Below are 26,090 nucleotides of genomic sequence, written 5' to 3'. Positions count from 1 at the left end.
TCCATCCAAGGTAAAGAACTACTAATTTAAGTGCACACACACACACACACACAAAGATTAAGAGTCTTTCATTCTGTTTTAAAGTGTTTCTCGACCTCTTTTGTAGAAATAAATAAGGTACAGTTCTGAAGTTTTAGAACTTCTTTGGTATTATTGTATACTTTTTTAGCTTGTGAGGAAAATGTAAGTAAAAATCCCACTGCTTATATTTTAGAATTCAGGGAGCAAGAGGGAGGCTTTTAGAACTGAGGGTGAGGTTGGAGATAAAGTTGTCATTGACATGCAGGAGTTGTTTGGCTTTGAGAAGCTTCCTGAGAGGAGCCTGGAGTCTTTGGATATAGCTAAAGTATTTCTGAATCATATGAGGGTTGGGCTTAATTACAGTTCTGAATTTTCTTTGACATTGTGGCTGATCTCTTACTCTATTTTCACCCTTGGTTCTACTAATTTTTTTTTCTTCCTCCTCTGGGGATAGTGAACAGCCTATAAATAATACCTTATGTAGAGCTTCCTGTGATCTCTGCCCTTTGTTCTCCTCTTTAGTGAGTTAGGTGAGTGTTTAGCTTTTCCTAGGAAAACATTTTTCAATCATTAAACTTTTGGGTGAAGAGTGTAGAAAACATCTTTTAACTCCCTCTTTCAGAAGGTTTGAAGTGCAAGAAAAACATTTTTATTTGACAGTATAGGAAGGGTCTATATGTATACCCCCCACCAAAAAAAAAAAAAACAAACCAACTCATAGCAACCCTATAGGACAGAGTACAACTGCCCACAGGGTTTACAAGGAGTGGCTGGTAGATTCGAACTGCTGACCTTTGGTTAGCAGCCGAGCTCTAAACTTCTGAGCCACCAGGGCATAGCATGTGTGATATCAAGGCTGTCAAATGTGTTTTGCTCTCCTTCCCGTTAAAGTCATTTATTGCTATATATTTCTAAGTTATCAAAATGCCCAGGAGTCTTAGAAAGCAGGAGCTATGAAAGAGAGTTGTTTGTTTTAATGCTAAGGTTTATAGGAGATTTGTTATTATCAGACTGCTCTGTTGTTCTCTGAGCTTTGTATGTTTAAACATATGTAGAGCTATACTTGAAGGGTAAAGCTTCTATTAGAAACTCCCAGATAGGGGAACGTGTGTCAGCTGAGAAATATCTGTTAAAGTAAGACATGGCACAACATGTTGGCCCTTTGTAAGCATTAACAAAGTGATATTTTACATCCATCTGACCACTTCACACATCATGTCTTCCAAATATTTAAGATAAATATTGGTTCACCACTGATATTGCACCTTATATATCCTTGCCTTGTGAAATCACAACACAGTTCACACAACGCTATTTTTACACATTGTAGTTTCTACCCACATGGAGGATTTCGGAATGTATATATTTTTATACCTTATTAAAAAAATTTAGTTAAGTAATCATTTTAAAAATATGGCTAATATCGAGAAGAATGGGAATTCCAGAACACTTACTTATGCTCATGTGGATCTGTACATAGATCAAGAGGCAGCCCTTTGAAAAGAACACGGGGATACTGCGTGGTTTAAAATCAGGAAAGGAGTGTGTCAGGGTTGTATCTTTTCACCATACTGATTCAGTCTGTGTGCTGAGCCAATAATCCAAGAAGCTAGACTATGTGAAGAAGAACATGGCATCAGGACTGGAGGACGATTCATTAACAACCTGCTTTATGCAGATGACACAATCTTGCTTGCAGAAAGCGAAGAGGACTTGAAACACTTACTGATGAAGATCAAAGACTAAAGCCTTCAGTATGGATTACATCTCAACATAAAAGAACAAAAATCCTCACAACTGGACCAATAAGCAACATCATGATAAATGGAGAAAAGATTGAAGTAGTCAAGAATTTCATTTTACTTGGATCCAAAATTAACGCCCGTGGAAACAGCAGTCAGGAGATCAAATGACATATTACGTTGGGTACATTAGCTGCAAAATACCTCTTTAAAGTGTTGAAAAGCAAAGATATCACTTTGAGGACTAAGGTGCCCCTGACCCAAGCCATGGTATTTTCAATTGCCTCATGCACGCCAAAGCTGGACAGTGAATAAGGAAGACTGAAGAAGAATTGATGCCTTTGAATTATGGTGTTGGTGAAGAATATTGAATATACCACAGACTGCCAGAAGAAAGAACAAATCTGTCTTGGAAGAAGTACAGCTAGAATGCTCCTTAGAAACAAGGATGGCGAGACTTCTCACATACTTTGGACGTGTTATCAGGACAGACCAGTCCCTGGAGAAGGACATCATGCTTGGTAAGGTACAGGGCCAGTAAAAAAGAAGAAGACTCTTGACGAGATGTATTGACACAGTGGCTGCAACAGTGGGCTCAAACATAGCAATGATTTTGAGGATGGTTCAGGACCAGGCAGTGTTTCTTTTTGTTGTACATAGGGTCGCTATGAGTCAGAATCGACTCGACGGCACCTAACAATAACAATCATTTTTAAGAATTTTATGGTTACATAGCAAACTCACTGCACTGATTCCTTTACAACTCATAGAGAGTAGAACTGCCCCATAGGGTTTCCAAGGCTGTAAATCTTTACAGAAGCAGACTGGCACATCTTTCTCCAGCGGAGCTGCTGGTGAATTCGAACTGCAGACCTTTCAGTTAGCAGCCCAACGCTTTAACCACTGCGCCACCAGGGCTCCTTTGGTTATATACAGTCAGCTGTAAAACCAAGGATTCTTTGGCTCTTCTAGTTTGCTTTTTTCCTCTCTAACATTAAGAGAGAGAGCGTCCTAGTGACTCTGTTTGGTGTATTTATATAGGTAATTGTAATTAATGATATAATAAACTTTTAAGACTCCACAAAGGGAGACATTTTAGAAGTGCTGATGGGCATGGAGGTGGAGGGGTTGATGTTACTATTTCCGGAGGAGGTTAGAACATTTTTAATTGCTAAGCACTAATCTCATCTTTCTAGGTGGATTAAATTTGAAGAAAAAGTTGAACAGGGTGGGGAGAGATGGAGCAAGCCCCATGTGGCCACATTGTCCCTTCACAGTTTATTTGAGCTGAGAACGTGTATGGAGAAAGGATCCATCATGCTTGACAGGGAGGCGTCTTCTCTCCCACAGTTGGTGGGTAAGTATGTTGTTTTAACTTCCTATCATCTTTTGTAGCTTTACTAACAATGAGTCTGCATCCAAATGACTTTTAGTGTAAGTAGAGTTGAATATTCTATAACATTTATTCTCTCTTTTTTTATATTATAAAACTAGTGTGGTTTATTGCAGAAAAGTTGGAAAATACAGAAAAAAAATTAAGAAGAAAATAGAAATTTATCCATTGTATCCCCGTCTGTAATGTGCCTACCCAGAGATTGTGGAGAAGAGAAAGTGAAATGTGACCCTGCAAAAAGTGACTAGGATAACATTCCTCTGTAGTATCAGTTTCCTGCAAAATTTCTTTGTACGGTCGATTCTTGTTATTCGTGGTTGTTATGTCCCGCAAACATTGAATTAGCAAATACAGATCCAACTTGTGCATTGGGTGACTCAAATTTTTTGCTACTCTGTGCATGTGCATGTCCATGAATGTCTGTAGAAGTATTGATTTCAGGGCTACAGATACATTTTAGCAAGTAGGTGAATTCACAGAAAAGAAATACGTGAATAAGGAGTCTTGTCTGTGTGTCTGTAGGAAGAAGGCTTGTTTATGGCATCTATGTCTTTATAGACAATGAGAAGGTTAGAGAATTCATGTTAGAAAAAAAGATTAATTGTAAAATGAGGCACATATCTATTTGACGTATATTTATCTGATTCTTCTCAGACAGCTTGTTAGTTAGATTTGCAAAGAAGCCCCTTGCTTCTCATGCATCTGAGATACTGGGTGGATGGGGGAGAAGGTGCTGGATGGACAGAATTAATTAGGTCATGCATTTATTCAGCAGTGGTGCATGAGCTTCTGCAATGTGTCCGACACACTTCTAGGCCCTGGAATTAGGTTTGCAAACCTACCATTTTGTAAATGGGATAAGTTACAAATTCACGTCCACACAGATAGTTAGAAGATAAAGGAGGAAATACTGTTCTGTGTAGAATTTTTCATATTTAACAAGGCAGGTTTTTATGCTGCAAATTGGAATTTGGTATGTGAGGAGAGCTCTTGGATTATTGTACCAAGGGAAGATGGTACAATATAAAGACAGAGAGAAGCAAACAGAAGTAGTGATTTTCTGGGCATTTTATTCCATTAAATTTTTTTATTTCTTAAAAGCTGTAAGAGAGACTTCTGCAAAAAAAAAATATGGTTAGCAAAAATCAATCCAATTTTTTTTGAGTGAGAATTGCAAAGTTTCTGTATTCTCAGACTTTAAGAACTAACAAAGATGTTTGAAATCAGGCAAGTTGAAAAAATAAGTCAGAAATGCACAAACGCAAGGCAAAAGGGGAAAAGAAACTTATGACTAGGCAATGTATAGGCAATCTATAGGGAGATTATGCGTTGTGCCTTAAGGGTCACCAGAAAGGTTCCCATATTAAAAAAAAACCAATCTTACCATAGGCCATCATTATTACTAGAAATTTTACCACTTATGGATTTCATTGCAATGAATCCTGGGTTTGTCCTCTGTTAAAATGTATGTCTCTCTGGGAGGGGTCATGTATGAATTCCATGAGATGCAGAATGGCATCACAGAAAGAATGCTGAATTTAAAGTTGGGAAGTTTTAGTTTAAGTCTACTACTTTCTAGCATGGAGGTCCATGGGCAAGTTACTTAACTCTTTGGGACTCTCAGTTTTCTTATCTGTAAAGGCAGGACAATGGTGTACTACTACTCAGGGTTGTTGTGAGAATTAAAAGAGGTCATCAGATGTGTTATATACCTATATGTCTGTCCTAGCACAAATTAGTTTATCCAGATATTTCTACATGTCACCTACCGGAGGGCGGATGGGGTTGGAGGGGTCAGATAGAGAGATGCTCAGGGACTTCAGAAGTAGGAAAAAAGATTCTGAAAGGTGAGGCAGACAAAGCTAGAAACAATTTAACAGCATCCTTACTGAGCCTGGGGCTGGTCAACGAAGGAAATGAAAGTTAAAGTTGATTTACATACTTGAGCTTTTCTGTATTCTGTGAAACTGTCCTTGGGATCTTCAGCACCAGGAAGGGCTATCTTAAGGAGCTTCTGGTCCTGAGAAACTGACCCTTTACATGAAGTAGAAGACAGATTTCCACATTATATCGGAGCTGCTTTAGTCACCGGGCAAAGAAGAGAGAGGTTCCAGTGCTTACTACATTTAGGAAATGTTAATCAAGCATTTTATATCCTCACTTTAATTTTTCATCACTTTTTATTATCCAGCTTTTTCTCCAATCTCCATGCATTTACTTTAAAAGTTGTGATTAAATTTTAAAATTAGACACCATGAGGTCACTTTGAAGTGTCATCACTCACTAATACGTTTGCTCTCCAGTTCCTAGGGCAAGCAGGCAGACAGCCAGTGCTGTCATTCTGGACCTGGTAATACAGGAAAACAATTCAGAGGCAAATAACACACATCACAAGCAAAACAAAGTAGTCAGTTCCAACTCATAGCGACCCTGTGTACAACGGAAAGAAACACTGCCCGGTCCTGCACCATCCTCACAATCATTGTTATGCTTGATCCCATTGTTGCAGCCACTGTGTCAATCCATCTCGTTGAGGGTCTTTCTCTTTTTCACTGACCCTCTACATCAAAACATTACAGAGGATTAAAAAACATGAAGGAAAAAAAAAAAAAGCCCTTATTTTATTTTAATTGACAGAAGATGGCACAGTAACTTAAGAGTTATAGTCATTATTTGGTTAATATAAACTCCTTTTCTCTCGGGATGAAGTCGAGTTGTTTTGAATCATGCTGATAATTCTGAGTTGAGAATTATGCACAGCCAAGTGTTGATGGATCTCCTCCTCCTGCAGCCCCCATTTCTTTTCAACAAGTGAGAAGAAAAAGAAATAATCACAAATGTGATAATATCAAACAAACAATAGCATGATTTTCAGCCTTCTTTGCAGTCCACCTGCTACTCCTTCGCATCAGACTGCCTCTGAGGCATACCGCCCCTGCAGGCTCAAAGGCACCTCCACAGAAGGGGCATGAGCAGTGGGACTGGTTAAGGTGGTGTGACTTCTCACACTTACAGAAAAAACTCAGCCCAGTATTGATTCTCCTCAGGACCTCTCCCTTTTGAATGCTAAGACAAAAATTTCATGGATTATTTCAATAGTCTTATTATTTCTGTCATTACTATGATTCTGGTTGAAAGAGTGTCATTCACATATGAAGCCAAGTATGTTGGAGTTTCCTTCCCTCCTAAATAATAAAAAAATAAAATATAAGCCATTTCAAGTATTTTATTATGATAGAAAATGGATTTGGAAAATATAGCTCTATTTTTGGAGTTCTCATTTTTGTTTTATTTAAAGGCATTCCTAAGCTGTGCATTTTGGCAGATGGATTATTCATGTTGTCCCTTGCTTTTTTAAAAATGGTAGTATCTCCATTTTTTTATCACAAAACTAATATATGTTCATTTAAAAATAATCAGAAAAATATAACGCACATACACATAGACAAAAATAGTCGCTAATCTAGTCTTTTAGATCTGTCTTCTCAGAATTTTTTTTTGTAATCTGTTTACACATACATAATTTATTTTACAAAACGGGATCGTACTGTGATATTTTAATCTGCTTTTTATTACCTTAAAATATAATGTGAATATATTTCCATGTCATAAAATATAAAGTGACATCATCATTTTAATGGCTGCAAAATATTCAATCATCCTCTGTTATTGGGTTTTTAAGTTACTTTCAAACTCTTATTGTAAAGAAAAGAAGTCAGCATCTTCGTTATATTTGTGAAATTGTTTTCTTAGTATAGATTTCTAGTGGTGGAATGTTCAAAGGGTGTAAACATAATAAAGGGTTTTCATATATATTTGCTAAATGGCCTTCAAGAAAGGTTGTACTAGTTCATACTGTCATCGTCAGCATATGGAATTACCAATTGCACACACCCATGGCATTACAGGGAATGGGTGGTGCAAACTGTTAAGTGCTCAACTACTGCCCCAAAGGTTTGATGGTTTGTACTCACCCAGAGGTGCCTTGGAAGACAGGCCTGGTGATGTGCTTCTCAAAGCTCACAGCCTTGAAGACCCTATAGAGCAGTTCTACTCTGCAAACATGGGCTTGCCATGAGTTGGAATCAGCAACTAACAACAACAAGCTTGATGAATCATGTCTCGTCACTGATTATATTTATATAAGTTTGTTTAGATTTTCTTTGTCTTGAAGTTGAATGTTTCTTTGTATGTTTTTAGCCCTTTATGTTTCTTTTAAGAATGCTTGTTTATAACCTTTGGTCATTTTCTGCTGGGATGGGTATTTTTCTCTTGGTTTGCAAAAGCTCTGCATATATAAATTTTTTTGTTTTAGAGCTTCCTTTTTAAATAAAGAAAAATATTGTGTGATATGGAAAAACCTCTAAACTGTGAGCCAGAAAACCTGGGTTTATTTTTTTTTTTGTGGGGGGGGGGTTGCTTCTAATTAGTCTATGTCTGTTTGCAAGTTACCTCCTTAGCCCTCTCTTTTCTCATCTGTATAGCAAAAGGTTGAATTTGAAGCTCCTTAAGGTTCCTTTCAGCTCTGCTATTATCTATAGTTGGCACTTTCTTTCCTAGTTGGTAGCGACTGTGGGATTTTGAACACTGAAGACTTAATTTCAGTGTAGCTGTGAAATGTTACTGCCCCCACTTTTTGTTTGAAAGGTTTTGTAGTTTATGCTTAAAGAGATCCCTATAATGTGGGCCATTTTAAAAGAAACTTAATGAAGGGCATAAGCCACACAGATGTTTTAACCTGTTCTAACTGGTGATTTCCAGGCATTAGTAACAGGGTGGCTGTGCATACGTACGGATTGGTTTGAGATTAGAAGGGACGGCAAGAATAGAGGGAGGCCCTGCCAACAAGGGTAGATAAGAAACACTTTAATCCACAACCCTGGAATTAGAGTAGGAGTTTGATAACACTTGCTGCAGATATGGTGGGGCTGTTTGTTTACTTTTATGGTTTTTCTGTAAAATGGACTTTCCGTTTTGAATAAGACTTAAAGGGAAAGTAGAAAGGGCTGTGTTCAGTAGGTGCCTAATTATTTTACTGTAGAACAGAGGGTTAATTGTAATTATAGGATCAGCTCTATGAGTTTTACTGAGTGGGGTTTGTGTAGTTAAAAATACACAGAGCTAAAGGCCACTCTCAAACCAAAACACTCCTAGAGGAGAAACTCTTCCTGCCTTGCCTAGGCTCCCTACCAAGTAGTCCATTGTTATGTGGCATTTATGGCATCTGTCTAAGGCATGTGATGGAAAATCCTGGTTTCAGCCTCTGCCTGGCTCACAAGTAGTTGACTTTATACTATGTAAATTGCCAGTTTCTAGCTATAGGCTGTGAGGGTAGTTCCTTGAGTGCTATGAAGATGGACTTCGGAGAGCTGTAGTCATGCCCAAGCAAAGACCCTTGAACATCTGTAGTAACTTTTCTTCAGTGATGCTGTTATACTGCCAGTGGCCATAGTTTTCTTGTCAGGCTTTTGGAATAGAATAGCTTTTGTTCTTTCTTCCACTTTTGTATACTAAGAAGTTTGTCCAGGAGTAAAAGTTGACTTGTTCTAGATGCATTTATGTACCAGAAAAGGCAGGCATGGGATTCATCACTCTGGTTCTATGCAGAAGACAAAAGTTCTACCTGCATACAGTGAGGTAGCTTCCTGCCAATACATAGCTTGTATAGATATTATGATGTTTTGTCTTTAGCCACATTCTGGGCTGAGGAAATAGCTGCTTGCTGATGTTGGCATTAGAGTGGGATGCACAAGGCTACATGTATGCCATACTGCTGACATGCCACTCGTGTGAGAAAAAGCTTTTTTTTTTTTTTTTTTTTTACTTTCTATTAGAGTAAGAACTTGCCCTATGAATTTCTATGAAACAATAATCTGTTTTAGTTAAAAATGAACTAAAAAAGAGCTAATAGAAATTTTATTTTTTTGCATTAAGACCAAGATACTAAAGTTTCATAGAAGATTTTGGTCAGGTCATACTTCGGAATGGCCAATGGAAATGCATTGTAAGGGCTTTAGAAAAAGCCTCCCTTCTTACAAAAGACTGAGGCACAATTCTGTAGTTTAATCTTTCTTTTATTGTATTAATTGGTGTGCACACAACCTGATATTGGGAAAAGTATTGTTTTCCTTTACCATACCCTATTATAAAAATTCTAGTATAATACTACTGAAGAATTTGGGAAGATAGATGAATTAAGTTAACAATATCATTACTTTTAATTTTGCATATTCTCTTCAAGGTTTTTTCATATCATTTATACGACTGGCACACTTGCTATGATAGAGTACATGAAATTTTTGAATCTTGCTTTTTGTACTTAATTGAAAAATGCAAATTACTGACTTGACTGTGTTACAGAAAAATGTAATTTATGTGAATTCACGATTAACTGGGATTGAAAAAAATGAACAAAATTCAATTCTGCCTCTCAAAACATACAATTAGTACTGGAATATTTATAGCTCTCACTAATGCCAATATCTTTGTATCCTTATCCTTCACAGAAAGTGGGGAGTTGGCAATTTGGAAAATAATATGTTGACACTAAATTTGAGGATGGCATCCGTAAAGTAACAGTAAAAGATTAACTTTGTTGTCTTGTGACTGAATTTTGTTTTTGTTTTGCTTTGCTTTTGTATCAGAGATGATTGTTGACCATCAGATTGAGACAGGCCTATTGAAACCTGACCTTAAGGATAAGGTGACCTATACTTTGCTCCGGAAGCACCGGCATCAAACCAAGAAATCCAACCTTCGATCCCTGGCTGACATTGGGAAGACAGTCTCCAGTGCAAGCAGGATGTTTACCAACCCTGATAATGGTAATGCAGGGCCAGCTGGCTGCTGCTTTCTCTTACACTCACCTTTTCTACATCTCTTGTCATCTTTTCTTTACCCCTCCCCATCTTCCCACCTTTCTCAAATTCATATGCCATAGCCATTTCACAGTGACATGGTTTATCCAGTTGGGCAGGTTTGCAGTTGGCTGGAAAGATTTCAGCCCTTTTTATTGTAGGCTGCAAATGCTAGTGTGCCTTGCTTCTCCATATACATCTGTTTTGACTGACTGAGGAGATTCGGTAATAACTGTATAATGAAACAACTGAATATTTCATATGAATCAGCAAATTTGTAGATTATTGAGTACGTTAGGGAATACACGTTAGACATGATGGTTTGTCAGAATTTGGAGGATATATAAAATATGGTCAATGCCCCAGAGCCTCATCTCATGAGGTGTTTGCTTGGTATGTGAGATGATGTCTAGCCTGTAGTTGATTATTTTATCAAAGTAAGCTTCATTGTTACCATTTAAAAAAGTAATCTGCTTTTTGGTTGTATGATGATGATAGTCAGGTGTAAGAGTAATTATTCAAGGCGAGATGTTAACCCCATTATATAGGGATAGGAAAGGCACTGTGTCCTATTATTCTCTACTGCATTTAACAGCATTTCCTATAAAGTGTCTATCTTCTGTATTATTGTTTCTGTTTTAAAGTTTATGTTGTGATTGGGTGAAATCTGAGAAGGGAAAAATACAATTTCCGTGAAGTATGGAAAATGAAGGCATGGTGGAAAGAGTTGCTAAGCACTGGGCTGGTAGAACCAGGTCTCCTTCCATCCCACCCCTAATCTTTTTTTAGCATTAAGAGAAATCATCATTGCCTCAGCTGCACTGTAAGAATAACATAAAACATGTTGTCATGGAAAAGGTGGATTAAGTGAATTGTAATAAACTGAATTCCAACTCATTCAGCCACTTCCCTTCCAAAAATTAGGTTTTCTGAATTATTAAAATTAATGGTGGGCCGGGAGAGAGCTTACTATTAGCAAACTTTCTTTGGTCTATTTTTGGAGCATTCCCTTATTATCTCTTAATGTGTTTTTAGTTACTAAATAGAACAAATTGAAAAGTTCAGTTTTACTGGATGATTTATATATTGATTTAATTGCCTTAAGTCTTTTTCTTTCTTTAAAAGCAAAATAGAGTATAAATAAATAATTATAGTTTAAAAAAAAAAAAGCTCTGTATAAAAAACATTCACAAAAGATAAAATCTAATCTAGAACATTTCGATTACAATTTAATTGTACCTACCATTACCTGGAATATTATTACTTATGGGAAATGTTTTGGCTTTTGTGTGTCTCCTCTTTTTTTTTTAACTGTATATTTGAAGAAAGGATTTGTTTAATGGTTGGAAATGTCATGGGATAAACAACTTGTTATAAATGATGTCACAAATATTCCATGTTAGAAAACAACTCATGTTTTTGAAGTAGTAGTAATTAATAAAGCTGAGGTCTCCTTTTATATCTTATTTGATAATCCTCTTTCTCAAATAAAATGAAATCGAATTGGAGTTTTTTTTCTTTTAATCACGGGGTTGGTGGTGGTATAAAGAATTAAGAAAGTATGGTATATTGTTTTCAAATAATGCTGTATTTGCAAAGACAAGAAGAATGAGTGGCAGAGTTAGAATGCTGTCCACCAGTGTGGTGTGAGCTTCATTTTCATCAATGTGCACGCAGGGTAGAAATTAGGAACAGATGCATCTTGGAGTTCATTACTTTGTGCTTTAGGAGAAAGTATTTGGATGTGGAATACAACTAATGGGTTGATATTGCTCAAGTTATTCAATCTTTTATCCTATCAGTAGATCTTTGTACTTCAGAGGAAAGTTAAAATTGCCTTTGTCATTCACCTTTTCACCTGTGAAATGTTATATATGGTGGGCAGAAAGCAAATAGGAAAGGCAGGCTGTTCTTTTCCGGCTCTTCAACTGATCAGCTTGCACCCTGAAGCATGGAATACTATTAGGCCTTTTAAAACATGTTATTTTTGGCTTTTGTGTTATCTAATTCTTTTTAAACATCCAGAGGTAGGATTTGGCTTTGAGGGATTCTGTAGCAATCAATTTCATGTGCCTCCAAGATGGCAATTTTTCGGTTTTCTAGAGGTGTTTGTTCTGAACTTGCAAGTTATACATTTACCTTTCTCTTTTAGGGTTTAATTACTTAGTGTTTTTAACAACTATGAAATGTTATTAGAATAAATTTCTAAAATAAAGAGTTATAGAATTATTGCTACTCTTTTAATAAACCAGATTGTCATAACTGTTATAGCTAAAGCTAGATTCTTATATCCCCATATAAAACCTAGGTAAAACTTATGTCTCCTTAATCTTCTATCCTAAGCTAGAAAATAGACTCAGTGACATTTCCAGTATTAGTTATTACACCAACAATGCAGTCGATAGCTGAAATCTTTGGGGATACTACTTTAAGTTGGGAATTTTTTCATTTCTCAGCGGTATGCTAGGGTCAACTCTTATCTATTTGCAAGAGTCAATTATTATCAGTAATTTCTTGAGCTGTTGTAAAACCTAGCTATTATTAAAAATTAAATTACATAAACTTACAACTAAATAATTGTATTAAATTATATTAAAACAAAGTTAACAGATACTCAAAGCACACAACTTCCTTATTTTACTATATTTTACTATAAGATATACTCTTGAGGTTATTTACATACATTGTGTCTCTATGGTGCAAATGCTAATGGTGGGCTCTTGCTACTCTTCCCGACTCCACATTTAATGCCCTCATGTCAATAGCTTGGAACTGGCCACAATGGTAGTATTTATACCACAGAAATTAGCAAGCACTATGAATCAGAACTTGGTTAATTGATTTGTCAGATGTATCTAGACTTTAAATAGTGATGGAGAAAATGCTAATAATGCAGATTAAATTTACAAGTGTGCTGTGTCTATAGCTGTTAAAATATGAATAGCACAAAAAAAATTGAGGAAATACTCTTCTAGTATTTGAAAACTATTATTCAGTTTAGCAAAGGAGTCACCCACATCATTGATGAATGAGTGAAGTCTGATATATGTCTTCATTGTTTCACTTTCTTCTTACTCATAAATGTAAGTGAAAATATTAATTAAAATTGTTGCTGAAACTATACTTATTCACCATTTGCATCCATAAGTTGGCTGCTGATGCATGAGTTTGTCAAAAATCATCAAAAGCATTCTATGAGAATCAACTGGCTATATGGAATTTGCAGTAAATAATTTTGTGTATTTTATTATTATTTTTACAATTGTATGCTACAATAAAATTGTGTAGTGAATTTTATGATTTTACAATGCTTTTATTAGTATAATTTATAATATATATTTATATTTACATATATATTTTCTGTAGAAATGGTTGGCAAACATTTGCCAGCACACCACTGTCTTTGTCCATACCTAAAGACTGACTCTCAGCTTCCAGGGCCCTGGTGTGATTTGGGGTTCAAGATAATTTAGTATTTATTGAAAGAAATGAGAAACATTTTTATTTGTAGTAAATCAAGGGATAATCAGGCTAGCTTCCAAGATGTTAAGTATTGTAAAATTGCCACTTATCTGAGACATCTGTGAATTCTGATGGACATATCTGTTAGGTACTAGATTTTAGGCAAGTGGTATAATTTCTCAATGTATTAACTGAGGCCATTTGTATAGAGTTAGTGTTGCATGAAGAAATTAATGAAGTTTTAGTTTCCTCTGGTGTTAGGTTTTCCTTCACCCACTCTTTATTTTTTCCTCTATTATTTTAGTTTGAACCATATGAAATTGCTGTTTTTGTGGATAAGATACAACTGACTACTGGCAATTTCATGTGGCTTCAGCTGATAATTTGCTCTAAGATACCTAGATAATTGCTGTGTATTATTTTAGTGTGCTATGAAAAAATAACTTTTAATCCTAGAAACATTTCTTGGTAGTATTTTAAAAACCAAGTAAGATATATTTAGTTTGTCTTTTCTTAGGAAGTGAAAGCAAAATTTATGCTCAACTGATATTCATTCATTCAACAAATATTTTATTAAGATGTTTATGACAGGGTTACCCAATAACTTTGTTAAAAATTATAGTTCATAAGATGGTCTGTTTTAAAAACTACATCATTTACCATTTAAACGGACACCTTTGGTATGTATTATCTTACAAAAGACTTACAAAAGATGAATGAGACCCAAATAAGGACCCAAAACTTTTAGGAACCTTAATTTGAGTATTCAGCTTTCATGGAGTTAAGTCACCATCAGTTTTCCCCTGTTCTTTTACAGGCTTCTTCATTCTTTCTCTAGACTATCACAAAAATCAGTTCCTTGCCAGCCTTGGTCTGGGAGTGTAGGTACCCTTTACTGAGAAGCAGCTTTTGTTGTCCAATCAGACCTAGACTATGAATTTCATTTTTACCCAATTCAGTTTCATGATCCAATTTTTTATTTGTGCAAAGGTTTTTTTTTTCCAATTAAAAATTGGAAAGATAATTTTGTGCTCTATTTAGACTTCTGTAATGCAGAGATAATGAGATTTAAATGAGATAATATATATACAATGCAACAAATGTTATTAAAGCATATACAATATGTTTAAGCACAATTTAGGCAGAAGAATCTCATGTTGAGTAGGAGTGGTTTCTGAAATGATACCTGTTTGTTCTGTAGCTTACTATTTGGAAGAAACTCATGGATAAAGTGCTGATTTATTTCCTCTGCCCTTTGGTGGGTGATACCAACACCTTTTCTTTGGTAATGGGAAGAGAGGAAGACTTTTCTCATCACAGCCCCCTTAGTCTGTCCCTTTTGTTGGTGGCACTCTTTGCTAAATGGGTATCAGGGAAGCCCTTGACCATACTGGGAATCTGAGAATTTAAACTCCTTTCTCAGGTAGATGAGCTGGAATCAGTGGCATCTCTGGACCATAGCAATGGCTTCTAGGCCCCACCCTGCTTCCTCCACACTTTTTCTGGCCTCTTCTATATTTATAGGGATTCAGGGCCTGCTTCAGATTGAACCTTGGGTTTCATCTTCAATTTGTCACATTTCTCCCCCTTTTTCTTTCAGTATAAGAATGAGAAATGTGATCCCCTTGCTCCCACCACTTGTCACCACCACATACTTTCTCCCTGGATTCCTCTTTTCAAAACCACCTACCAGGCAAGATGCTGCTTCCTAGCTCTCTCTACACTGCTGTTTTGACATAAGCACACAAACACCTTTAGGTATTTCTTAAAGTGTAGTCTATTGCTGTTCCGTACAGGAAGATGTAGAGCATTGGTTGCTCAGTGGTAGAATTCTTGCCTGCCACACGGGAGGCCCCGGTTCAATTCCTGACCAATGAAACTCTTTCACTTCGAGCCCAGGCGGCATAGTGGTTAAAAGCTCATCTACTAACCAAAAGGTTGGCAGTTCAAATCCACCAGCCACTCCTTGGAAGCTCTACGGTGCAGTTCTACTCTGTCCTATAGGGTCGCTATGAGTCGGAACTGACTCCACGGCACCTAACAACAACAACAACAACAGGAGAATAGATAGTGGTTAGCAACTCAGCTAAGGGAAGAAATCAGACTGTTGTGGATTGAATTGTGTCTCCCAAAAATGTGTGTCAACTTGGCTAGGCCATGACTCCCAGTATTGTGTGATTGTTCACATTTCGGCATCTGATGAGCTTTTCCTATGTGTTGTAAATCCTGCTTCTATGATGTTAAGGAAGCAAGATTAGAGGCAGTTATGTTAATGAGGTAGGACTCAATCTACAAGATTAGGCTGTATGTTAAATCAATCTCTTTTGAGATACAAAAGAGAGAAGCAAGCAGAGAGACTGGGCCTCATACCACCAAGATAGTAGTGCCAGGAGAAGAGCGTGTTCTTTGGACCTGGGGTCCTTACAATGAGAAGCTCCTAGTCCAGGGGAAGATTGATGACAAGGACCTTCCTCGAGAGCCGACAGAGAGAGAAAGCCTCCCCTGGGGCTGACACCCTGAATTTGGACTTCTAGGCTCCTAAACTGTGAGAGAATAAATTTCTCTTTGTTAAAGTCTTCCACTTGTGGTATTTCTGCTATAGCGGCACTAAATAACTAAGACACAAGTGTTTGTTAATAATAATTCTAGGCTCCATTGAAATATAAGTGGGATTAGCTAGGCTCTTGTTACCTTGGATCTAATTTGAGATTAGTCTGTTTCAATTATATGCCCTGGATATTAGATCAAGCTGCCCGGACACTGGCATGCAGTGGATCTGTCTAGTACCACCATCAGGTTTTGTAGCTTACTCAGTGCTTTTAGAAATTCTTAGCTTTTTGCTTGGGATTTGGATCCTAGCTTGTTGTAATTGTCTCTGGCTGGTTTGCTCTACTTTGCAGCACCCCTCATACTCTTCAATTCAGAACTAGTCCCTGAATCAATGGGTAAGATAGGCATTTCTCTAATTTCCCCCCACAGATTCTATTTCTTTGAGACAGTCATCGTACTTCTCTAATTCTGAGAGAGGTGATTCTGTATCTTGCCTCTCTTGGTCCCATGAGACATTGAGATGAGACTTATCTTCTCAGGTGCCTTTCTGCATACAGTTAGTTCCCTCCAAAAACCAGCAGCACATCCATCTGTTTTGTTCAGGACTTTAATTCTCAGTTTATTTGCACAGCACGATGAAGGCCTGAACAGAACCCAGTGAATGATCAAGCTCTTCTTAGATTTAATGAGCCAATCCATGTAAAGTTTCAAGCAAAGTTCCTGAATGGAAGTATTCCTTAGTAACGGTAGCTATTATTGTTAGTTATTGTTATATTTCTAATTCATCCATCAGGCACCATTCTTATTTTCCTTTCTTTTCTTCTGGCAGATGACTGATTTTGCAGATTTATAATGTCCAAATCTTTAAATAAATAGTAACACGTTTTTTCTCCAAAGGTCATTGCCTCCCAGTGTTTGCTAGTCTATTCTGCTTTTTATGGCAATGAAGAGTCAGGCTTAATATAGATTAACAGATATCAGATAATGCATGTGACTGTTTAGTTTTTGACGTTAAGGATCTACTTCATAATTTTCTTGAAGACATGGCACCATCTTTTCCAAAGGCCTCATTCTAATCCTGGGCTGATTCTTGGTAGCAGTGTGTTTTTGAGCAGTTTACACACTCTCCTGAGCCTCAGTTGTAGTATCTGTAAGATAAGGATTATATCTTATTTTGTGTATATAACCGGGAGTAAATGATATATCTTTGTGAAAAGTATTTGAAGGGTATAAAATGAGATACAACTGTAAGGAGTAACTATTATTCAGAAATATTTTAAGGGGCCAATTTAGTGACTTTCAGTTTCAAAACTGAGGACAGAGCTTCAGTTCACCACCATTATTTTGTATTCTATTATTTTCTATGGCTCCGTTTTTTTTCTCTGCCACCCCATATGTGAAAAAATTCTTGGAGTTTTATTTTTAAAATAGTGCTACTTTTATTCTCTACTTTACAGATGCCAACTAACATGTAATGAGGTGTCACTCATGGGATTTATAGTATTTTTAATTTAGACTGTAAAGACTGATCAGTATGTGTGAGCAATGACAGTTCTTAGCTATCAATACTATATATATATTATATGAGTGGCAGGACGTTACCATGAAATAAACATATTTTTAAATTTTAATAATTGTCAATCTGTCTTACATAGACAGGGTCCATGATAAGGGAAATGAACTGGAATGATTTTCTTCGTCTTATCCTACCTCACATGAGCACTCTCTCCTCCATTTCACAGCCATGTATTTAAAGGAGCCTGAACTGATTTACTGCTGCCAACCCTGAGTAAATTTTCTTCCAAGGCTGAGATCCTTGGTAGAGCTGCCCCTGAAAAGTCTTCAATTCCCTAGCCTCATATGGTGCTAAGAGCAGCTAGGAGAGTAGGTGTAGCCCTGAGACTACCTCCTGGTCTCTGTTAAAGAGAAATAGAGAGAAGAGGAAGAGAAAGGGCAGGAAGAGTGAGGAAAGGAGGGAAGGCAAGATAGAAAGATAACATGTTAGTACTATGCCTTCCAAAAAGGAAAAAGGGGGAATATAATTAAAGTCTTCCAAGAATGATTAAACATGCCTCATTCTACTCAAACCCTGTTTCTGTAAAAATACAAGAGACATAAAGGTATTCTCAGGTTTGTATACCTAATTTCTAAAAAATCACATTTTGAATTTAAACAAGGTCAAAGTTGATGTCTTTAGTATTTTCTAACACTCTTCGGTTATGTTAACAAAGGAAACATCACTCCATTAATGATATCGATAGTTGTAACAACAATACCTCCCATTTATTGAGCACTTATTATATACCAAGAACTGTTCTTGATGTTGTTTGTAATGTATGTGTCATTATCTCCATTTTTCAGATGAAAAAACTGAAACTCAGAAATGTAAAATAACTTGCCCAAGCATATAATAAATGAGGGAACCTAGTGTGCTTAATAATAATATGCTAATTCAAATGCAAGGTATAATGAGCTTCCTTAAACAAATATTTCCAACACGTCAGTGAGTCCAGGTTTGTTACTTTGTGTAAGTATATGATGTTGAAGGGTTTCTGTTGGTCATTCTACATCTAGGCAGAGATATAGACCAAACATGGCAGACAGATGAATGTCTTTATTGACTTTCCAAATGGAGATTTCTGTGTAACCTGTACTAGTGTCGCATGTGCTTACATGTAGCTTAAATGCTGCTATTCTCTTGGGTTAAATTTCTTGGCTAAATAGCAGTGTGGAATGCTTGAGTATGTGCTCGATAACTACTTGAACATTCAATATTGAAGCCTCAAAAGATTGTTAAAACTTTAATATGAATGAAATTTATTTTCTTAATGGGGATTGCTAAAACAGAATTTTGCTGGACAAATTTTTTGGCCTATTTGCAAGATTCAAGTAGAGACAGCCTCACTTGATGGTTTTGAACAAGTTAATTCTCAAGAGGAACATGAATCATTGAAAAAAAAAGTTCTTCTTCCCAACTTTTTTTCTACGGTCTAGATATTGGAAACCATCACTCAGAAATTTTTAGAGCCGTATCTTTCCTCATCAAGTCACAGAAATGTAAACCAATTTCTAAATTGTTTATGCCTGAAGTCAGGCAAAAGTGACAGTAGAGAATATGTAAGATAGCAGCAAAGCTGTTTATAGCTGAAGCGTAGAAGAGGCACAATGAAAGCATTATTTGGAAAAGGTATACATAATATATCATTATCATGGTATAATTATAGGAAGTTTGGCTCCAGCTTTGGGAAGAACTTTTCAAAATTTGATCTCAAAGTCAAATCTGGAGTAAATTTATGAAGAAAAGAAGGTAACATGAATGGGTTACAGAGTTTGTATCCCTGCCTGCACAAAAGTACATAGTGGGTCCAACAAATCAAAATGTTGGAATTTGCCAGTGTAAGTGTTGAATGCTGCGAGTCTTCCAGTTTTCATGAGGGTAGACAGACAGATGGCTCCAGTCAGGGTTTGCTAAAACACGGGTGCCAGGTCTCTATGGGCGATTTCATTTTCATACCTGTCTTTAGAGCCGAGTTCTTTGCTGGTGTGTCCTCTTGAAGGTGAGGTTCAGTATCAGTGGCGGCTTTATATACAAAAAAGGTGTTTCCAACTTAAGTTCCCAACCAGTTACACACTGACATGTTGAGAGGTAGAGGAGAAAGAAGGCACTGAGGAAAGTTAGTTACCAGCACTTGAGTTTTGAAGCAGCTGCAGACATTTTGTTCTCATTTTAGAAGCATGCCATGGTCTCAGTGATAAAATTTGGGTAGCTACATACTCACCAGAAGCTAAAGAATGTGAAGACTGTTTTGGGTTTACTTTGCATTACTGCTTCTGTCAGTTTTCAGTGATCTGGAATTTGATCAGGTCCATGCTTGGTCCAAGATCAATGGATGTCAGTTGGCTAGCTTCTTTCTTTTCCTTTTGCTAAGCCTGCAGGAAGGTTGGTGCTTTAAGCAGGTCACTCAGTTGTCAAAAGAAGTAGGAGGTGAAACTTGGTCAGTATGATAATATGCATTTCTAAATGCTTCCCTCTTGACAAAAGCAATTTTGGAATAATCTCAACTGGTTCATTTCCCTTTTTCATTTTTCTTAGTGAGATAAAAACTTGCAAAGAAGTTCAATTATGGGAAACAATTAAAAATTCAGATTGCAAAGAGAAGACATCAGATTTGCCTCAAACAGGTGCTGGTACAGATGGCCCGCTCACAAGTCCTGGCTTTATTTACAGCTTTTAAACACAGACAGATAAATTGACAAAAATGTTTCTGGATTTTATAATGTGCTGAATGCCCAAATTTGGCTATAAACTTACATTACTTTGTAAATGGTTCTTTTTAAAAGTTGACTTCCCAAGTCACCAATGACCTCAAGAAGACCCCATAGTTTGCACACTTGTGTGAGTAAATTATCTAATCTTTGCTTCTGGTTGGATATGCTTTAAATGTTTATTGCATTGATCATTTAATGGCTATATTGTTTATTAAGGAAAAAACAAACAAAAAACCAGTCTCTCAAGTCAAATTATATGCAGTGTGATGATAGATATTTCCAGCCCCATTGTCATTCCTTAAAAGATAATTATGCTGCCCATTTCTTACTAGCCTTGGAATGTGGCATTTGATAAGAACAGCAAAATAAATGACATGAAGCCCAAATGAAACTCTCTTTAGGTGGAAGTTGATGGCACTCTCTGACTGATGAAAAATACCTGGAGGACCCATACTGTGTATTTAACCTGCATCATTGTACTGTCTTTGATGTGGCCTAAGATTTGGCATGAGTACACCAAATATTAAAATTATAGTAAAACAAGTATTAAAGGGAACCAGAAAATGAGGGTTAATATGCATTTTAAATTGGTTTGTGTTAAGGTATTGCTTTGTCTATATCCTAGTCTTATGTTTCTGAACGGATGAAAAACAGGAGACAAAGGAAATTGTGAGCCAGTTCTGTATTCATCAAGGAAAATATTTCAGGCGTGGTAGTGTGACATGTTGCTTTCTGTATATGTGCACAAGATTTATAGAAAGGGCTGGTGGGTGCATTATAAGAAGGCTGCCTACTAATATGACACCCTCCTGCTGCTCTGTGCTTTACAAAACTGTGCAACTTCCCCCTTTGTGTGCTTATGTGATGCAAAATTATTAACGGTTTTGATCGTACATCTTGAGATTAATGGTCATTATGTAAATCTTTCTTCTTCTGGATATAATCACGTTTTGTGTACTACAGCTGCAGGGCGGATCATCCATTGGTACTTGGAAAACCATAATGATTGAATGTAAATTGTTTTAGACGTTTTTCATTCTGTGTTGGGAGTTGTGCCATCTAAGGGTGAGAGTCATGGGAGGGGATGTGTCAATGTAATATGTCATTGTTCTCCTTTAACCCGCTGTGTGATTTGCTTTAGTATTTTTTTCTTCTTAATTAATGCTTCCATTCTCATCCTTGCTGTGGCTGCTCATGTGTCCTCCTCCTCCTCCTGTCTTCTGCTTCTGACACTAAAGCCCGCAGCCCGCTTGAGAACTCAGTGCCCTGCCTAGCAACCCGCACCTTGGACGATGACCCTCGAGTGCGGCGCACTCCCAGCGTGGGATGGCTAAGTAAGTCAATGACTGGGAAAAGGGCAAGGATGGTGGTGGTGGTGGGAGTGGGAAGGCGGGAAGTTTGGGCTCATGGGTACTAACTTGAGGACATTCCAAGAGTGTCTGAAAGAGTAAGACTTAAAGATTTTTAAACTCACAATTAGTGACTTATTCCTTCTACCATCAAAGAGTGTACTAGTAACACATTTTCTGTGTGATCTACTATCCTGAATTCAAATTCAGTACCTTGTAAGGCAATAGAAAGAATACTAGACTAAGCGTTAGGCCTGGCATTGGCAGCACTAACTCTAAGCAGCACTTCTCTGAACGTTGGTTTCCTCTTGGGGGTAATGATGCTGGACCTTCCTACTTCAGAGGATCATGAGGAAGATCATTTGAGATGAGGTCTCTGAAGGTGGCTTGAAAAGCATTCAAGTTCTAGGTAAGAAACAGAACTTACTAAGTTAATGACTTAAAACAAATACCCGTTATGTGCCAAAGGACAGTAGGTGCTATGGACAGTGAAAAAGAAGCATAAGATAGGATTGTCACTTTTTCAAAATGTAGACCTTCGTTAAAGAGACAAGTTTATGTACTTAAAACCAAATGAGAAAAGAGCATGCACAGAAACTGCATGAATTTTTCCCTCAGTTTTCCAGATGCATTATATGTGATATAAATTCTTTATAGTTGTCAAGAAGCCCACCTTAGTGACATCATTAGGCTTTTAACTGCTTATTATTGCCTTTCATGTAATAAGCCTATTGATTTAAGCTTCTTACTATTTTAGCAGGAGAAAATTTCACTTTCTTGGGAAGATGTCTTTCTCAGATAACTTAATGGGGAAGTTTTAGTTCATCCTAAAATAGTGTTTGTTGAACTACACTCTTTCAGGGCTTCTTTTGGAGTAAATTGGATGCTTTTAACAACTGTGCTGAAGAAATATAAATGTACTGGTATATGTTGTATATTACTTTATGGCAGGCACTGTACTAGGTACTGGGTATACAGAGATGAATTACATCAGTCCCTGCCCTCAGGGGGCTTCCTTTCTAATGAGGGAGGCAGGACACAAATGGATAACAATAGTATAAAATGCTAAGTGAAATGACTGAAATACACAGACACACATACATAGACACAAATAAATTATGGAATGTCCACTTGGTCTGAGAGTGGTGGTGGTAGAAGAGGCTTTTGGAGGAGGTGATTTCTGGGCCAAATCTGAAAGGAAAAATAGGAGCTTGATAGTAGAAAAGTTGGCGGAAGGGCCCATTACTAAACTATTAACTTTGTAATGATTTCTGCTATAAAATAGGTCTGAGGAGCTTGAATAATAATTTTTTTATTGGACAGTAATAAAATTTCCAAACATTAATCAAGCACTTTTCAGGAACTAAGTACTTTTCTTATGTGATATCATTTAATCCTCCAAATAACCCTATGAAGTGGCTATTGTTACTCCCATTTTACAGATGAGGAATTGGGGGCTTAGAAAGCTTAAGTAACTTGCCCCATATCACACAGCTTGTAAGTGCTAGGTACTGGGTATACAGAACTTGAACTTTATCATACAGCAGTTTCATCTATAACTTTTATGGGGAATGTTTATTGAAGTTAAAATAGAGGAAATTCCCCTGGTTATATCTAGTGACCTCACAAGGAAGCTCTGACTCACATGATTTTCTCTATAAGAATCATGCATTTCTTCTAATAAATTCTTTTTTCATTGATGCTTCTTGGGAAAAATAAACAAATTCAGGTAAGAAGTTTAGTCATTGGAGTTCAGAGTCAGGCAGGATTGAATCTGAATCCTTGAATCTGCCACTTACTGGCTTTCTGATTTTGGTCAACTTCTGTAAGAATCAGTTTCTCACTAGTAAAATTGGGTTAATTTTACAAACATAGGATTGTTATGAAAATTAAGTAGATGAAGTGGCACGGTGCTCAACACTCAGTAAATCTATCTTTATTGTTATTAACAAGACATTTCTAGGAATTTCTCAAGAAATTGTAGCTGTTGTTATTATCCTCTGAAATTTTTTATTTATACCATGTCAGACATCTAGACATTGAAGTGTTGAGGAGAAGGCATCAAGGAAATTGACCAAAATGTTCACTTTGTCAATGAAATATGTCAACTATTTAAAAATCTCCCTAAGACCCTAAGACTTTACCCTGGGCCAGTCCCTGTAAGAAAACACATTTTAATAACCACAGAGGGTCCTCATTGTTTATTTAAGTGATATTTTCTCTCTCTAAACTGTCAGTTTTGATGTATAATCTCAATCACATTTCCTAAGGCTACATATTACCTACAACATTAGTTCAACTAAATTTAATATTCACATATTGAGTAATTAAGATATGCCAAAAAACCACCAAACCAAACCCATTGCCGTTGAGTAGATTCCGACTCATAGCGCCCGTAGGACAGAGTAGAACTTTCCCATAGGGTTTCCAAGGAGTGGCTGGTGGATTCAAACTGCTGACCTTTTGGTGAGCAGCTGTAGCTCTTAACCACTTTACCACCAGGGTTGGTTCAACCTACCTATCCAACCTCATTTTCATCTTTTCTCAATATGAGCAGCACCAGTACGAATTGCCATCTAGTCAATTCCAGCTCATGAAGACCCTTTGTGTGTCAAAGTAGAACTGTGCTCCATGGAGTTTTCAAAGGCTGATTTTTTGGAAGGAAATCTCCACCGTTTTATTCGTAGGTGCCTCTGGGTGGAATCCAGCCTCCAACCTTTCATGTGGGAGCTGAACAATTAATGTTTGCACCACCCAGGGACTCCTCTCAGTATGAACCCCTACTCTGATAATTTTGTCCTTTGTCTTATGTCTCATATCAGGATTTCTACCACCATGCCTTTGTTAATCCTGTTTGCCTTAGTTGATCGCTCTGCCCTTCCAGGAATGCCTTTCATACCTACCTGTCCAAAACCATTCAATAAGACCTGGGTGAAATTCCATCTCCTTGATGAAATCTTTCTTATAAACACATTAGACCTTTTCAAATCTTAAAATTCTATAGCTCCTAATGCCTGTGCCTCACAATGACAGATTTATCATATATTGTTTTATGTTGTCCTCTGATGTTTCACTGTGTATTTTTCCATTTAAACTACCTAAGAAAGCTCCTTTAGGGCAGGGTCCCTCTCTCCTGCTTTTGCCATGAGTTGCTATTGACTCGATGACAACTAAGAACAAGAAGCAGTGCAGTGTAGGTACTTGAAACATGGTGATTTTTTGATCCTTGGTGCACCATTATTTCATTGAAAGCAACCAATAGCCCAGTTTTCATTATGGCCCATCTGGGCCACAGTAAACTGTTAACCAGAAGTGAATATTATTACCTGCAAAAATGATTTCCCCATATTCCTGATTATTCAATTATCAGTTTATTACTAATAGTTGACAAAGAATCACTTTTAAAAACACTGCCCAAAATATCAGCTGAAAAATAGAATTTGTAACAAGATTCCTTTAATTTAATCTTCCAGGATTCTTAGCAAGATATTTTCAGTCCTAGTGTAACTTAAGGTAACTAACTAGCTTTAAAGAGCTACATTTAAAGTTGCTTTTGAGGGAAGTAAGTTTCATCATTTTTACATTCTGTTCTCCTTATCTTAGTTGTCACCTGAGGCAGATGTGAGCTTAGAGCTCTTACATTTTCAAATGCTGCCAAGGGATTGAATTAAAAGTTGGAACAAAACAAAAAATAATTTTCTCTCACAGATCTCACCAACAGGTCTGAAACCAGCCCAGGCCACCGAGTACAAAAGAGAAGCATTCACTTCTACTTTTCAGGACAAGTTAATACCCACCTAAATGCTTTGCCATTATTAGAGTGTAGGAGTGTCCCCTATTTTGGTGGACCCAGAAAGGCTCTTCACTTCTGAGTGTTATCTGTGAATTCAGTTTGACATCTAACAGCCGGCATCATCACAGCCCTGAGAAACACTTGTGTCCTTTTGCAATTATTAGTAGTTGAGATCTGCTGCTTCAGACTTTTAACGTCTGAACTTCAAAGAAGAAAATGAGGTTTCAAGTTTTTTCTTGTCATCCTCTACACATTCCTGGTGTCTGTCTTCTCTTTGCTTTGTGTTGTGTTTGTCGGTCTAGTTTCTAAATCTAACAGGCAGGAACCTGGTCAAGTTCAGTGTTTTACTTTGTAGGTACTTAGCCAGTGTTTAATGCTATCACTACCCCAAGTATCAATATTAGGTAGTACTGTTTCTTTTTAATGAAACCACAGTGGTACAAGTCTAGATTTTTGTTTCATTTTACAATCTGATTACACAGTTAACATTAGAATTTAAAGAACTGAATTGCAAGTGGGAACTTTTGCTTTATAAAAAAGTTTTTTTTTTCATTTGTTCTTTGAGTATTTCTGGATCTTGGCAATTCAGTCTTTCAGCTTTTGTAAAGTTTACTGACTAAATAAAAATTGCAGTTTTCTCTGGCTCTAGAGTTT

At 36.9% G+C, this 26,090-nt stretch overlaps 1 protein-coding gene across 3 annotated transcripts in view; it reads left to right on the top strand.

Moving 5' to 3' along the window:
- Positions 1-26,090, top strand: part of SLC4A4 (solute carrier family 4 member 4) — a 410,477-nt gene that overhangs the window by 182,101 nt on the left and 202,286 nt on the right. For all 3 annotated transcript variants that reach the window (XM_004383322.1, XM_004383323.2, XM_004383321.1), the window contains exons 5-6: positions 2,960-3,120; positions 9,801-9,980. In XM_004383322.1, the coding sequence (XP_004383379.1) occupies positions 2,960-3,120; positions 9,801-9,980 (341 nt within the window). The remainder of the gene's footprint in view (positions 1-2,959; positions 3,121-9,800; positions 9,981-26,090) is intronic.

The sequence above is a fragment of the Trichechus manatus genome, unplaced genomic scaffold (genome assembly GCF_000243295.1).
Source record: "Trichechus manatus latirostris isolate Lorelei unplaced genomic scaffold, TriManLat1.0 scaffold00108, whole genome shotgun sequence".
NCBI classification, from domain to species: Eukaryota; Metazoa; Chordata; class Mammalia; order Sirenia; family Trichechidae; genus Trichechus; species Trichechus manatus.
The sequence above is the reverse complement of the archived record's forward strand: the minus strand, read 5'-3'. Positions and strand labels throughout refer to the sequence as shown.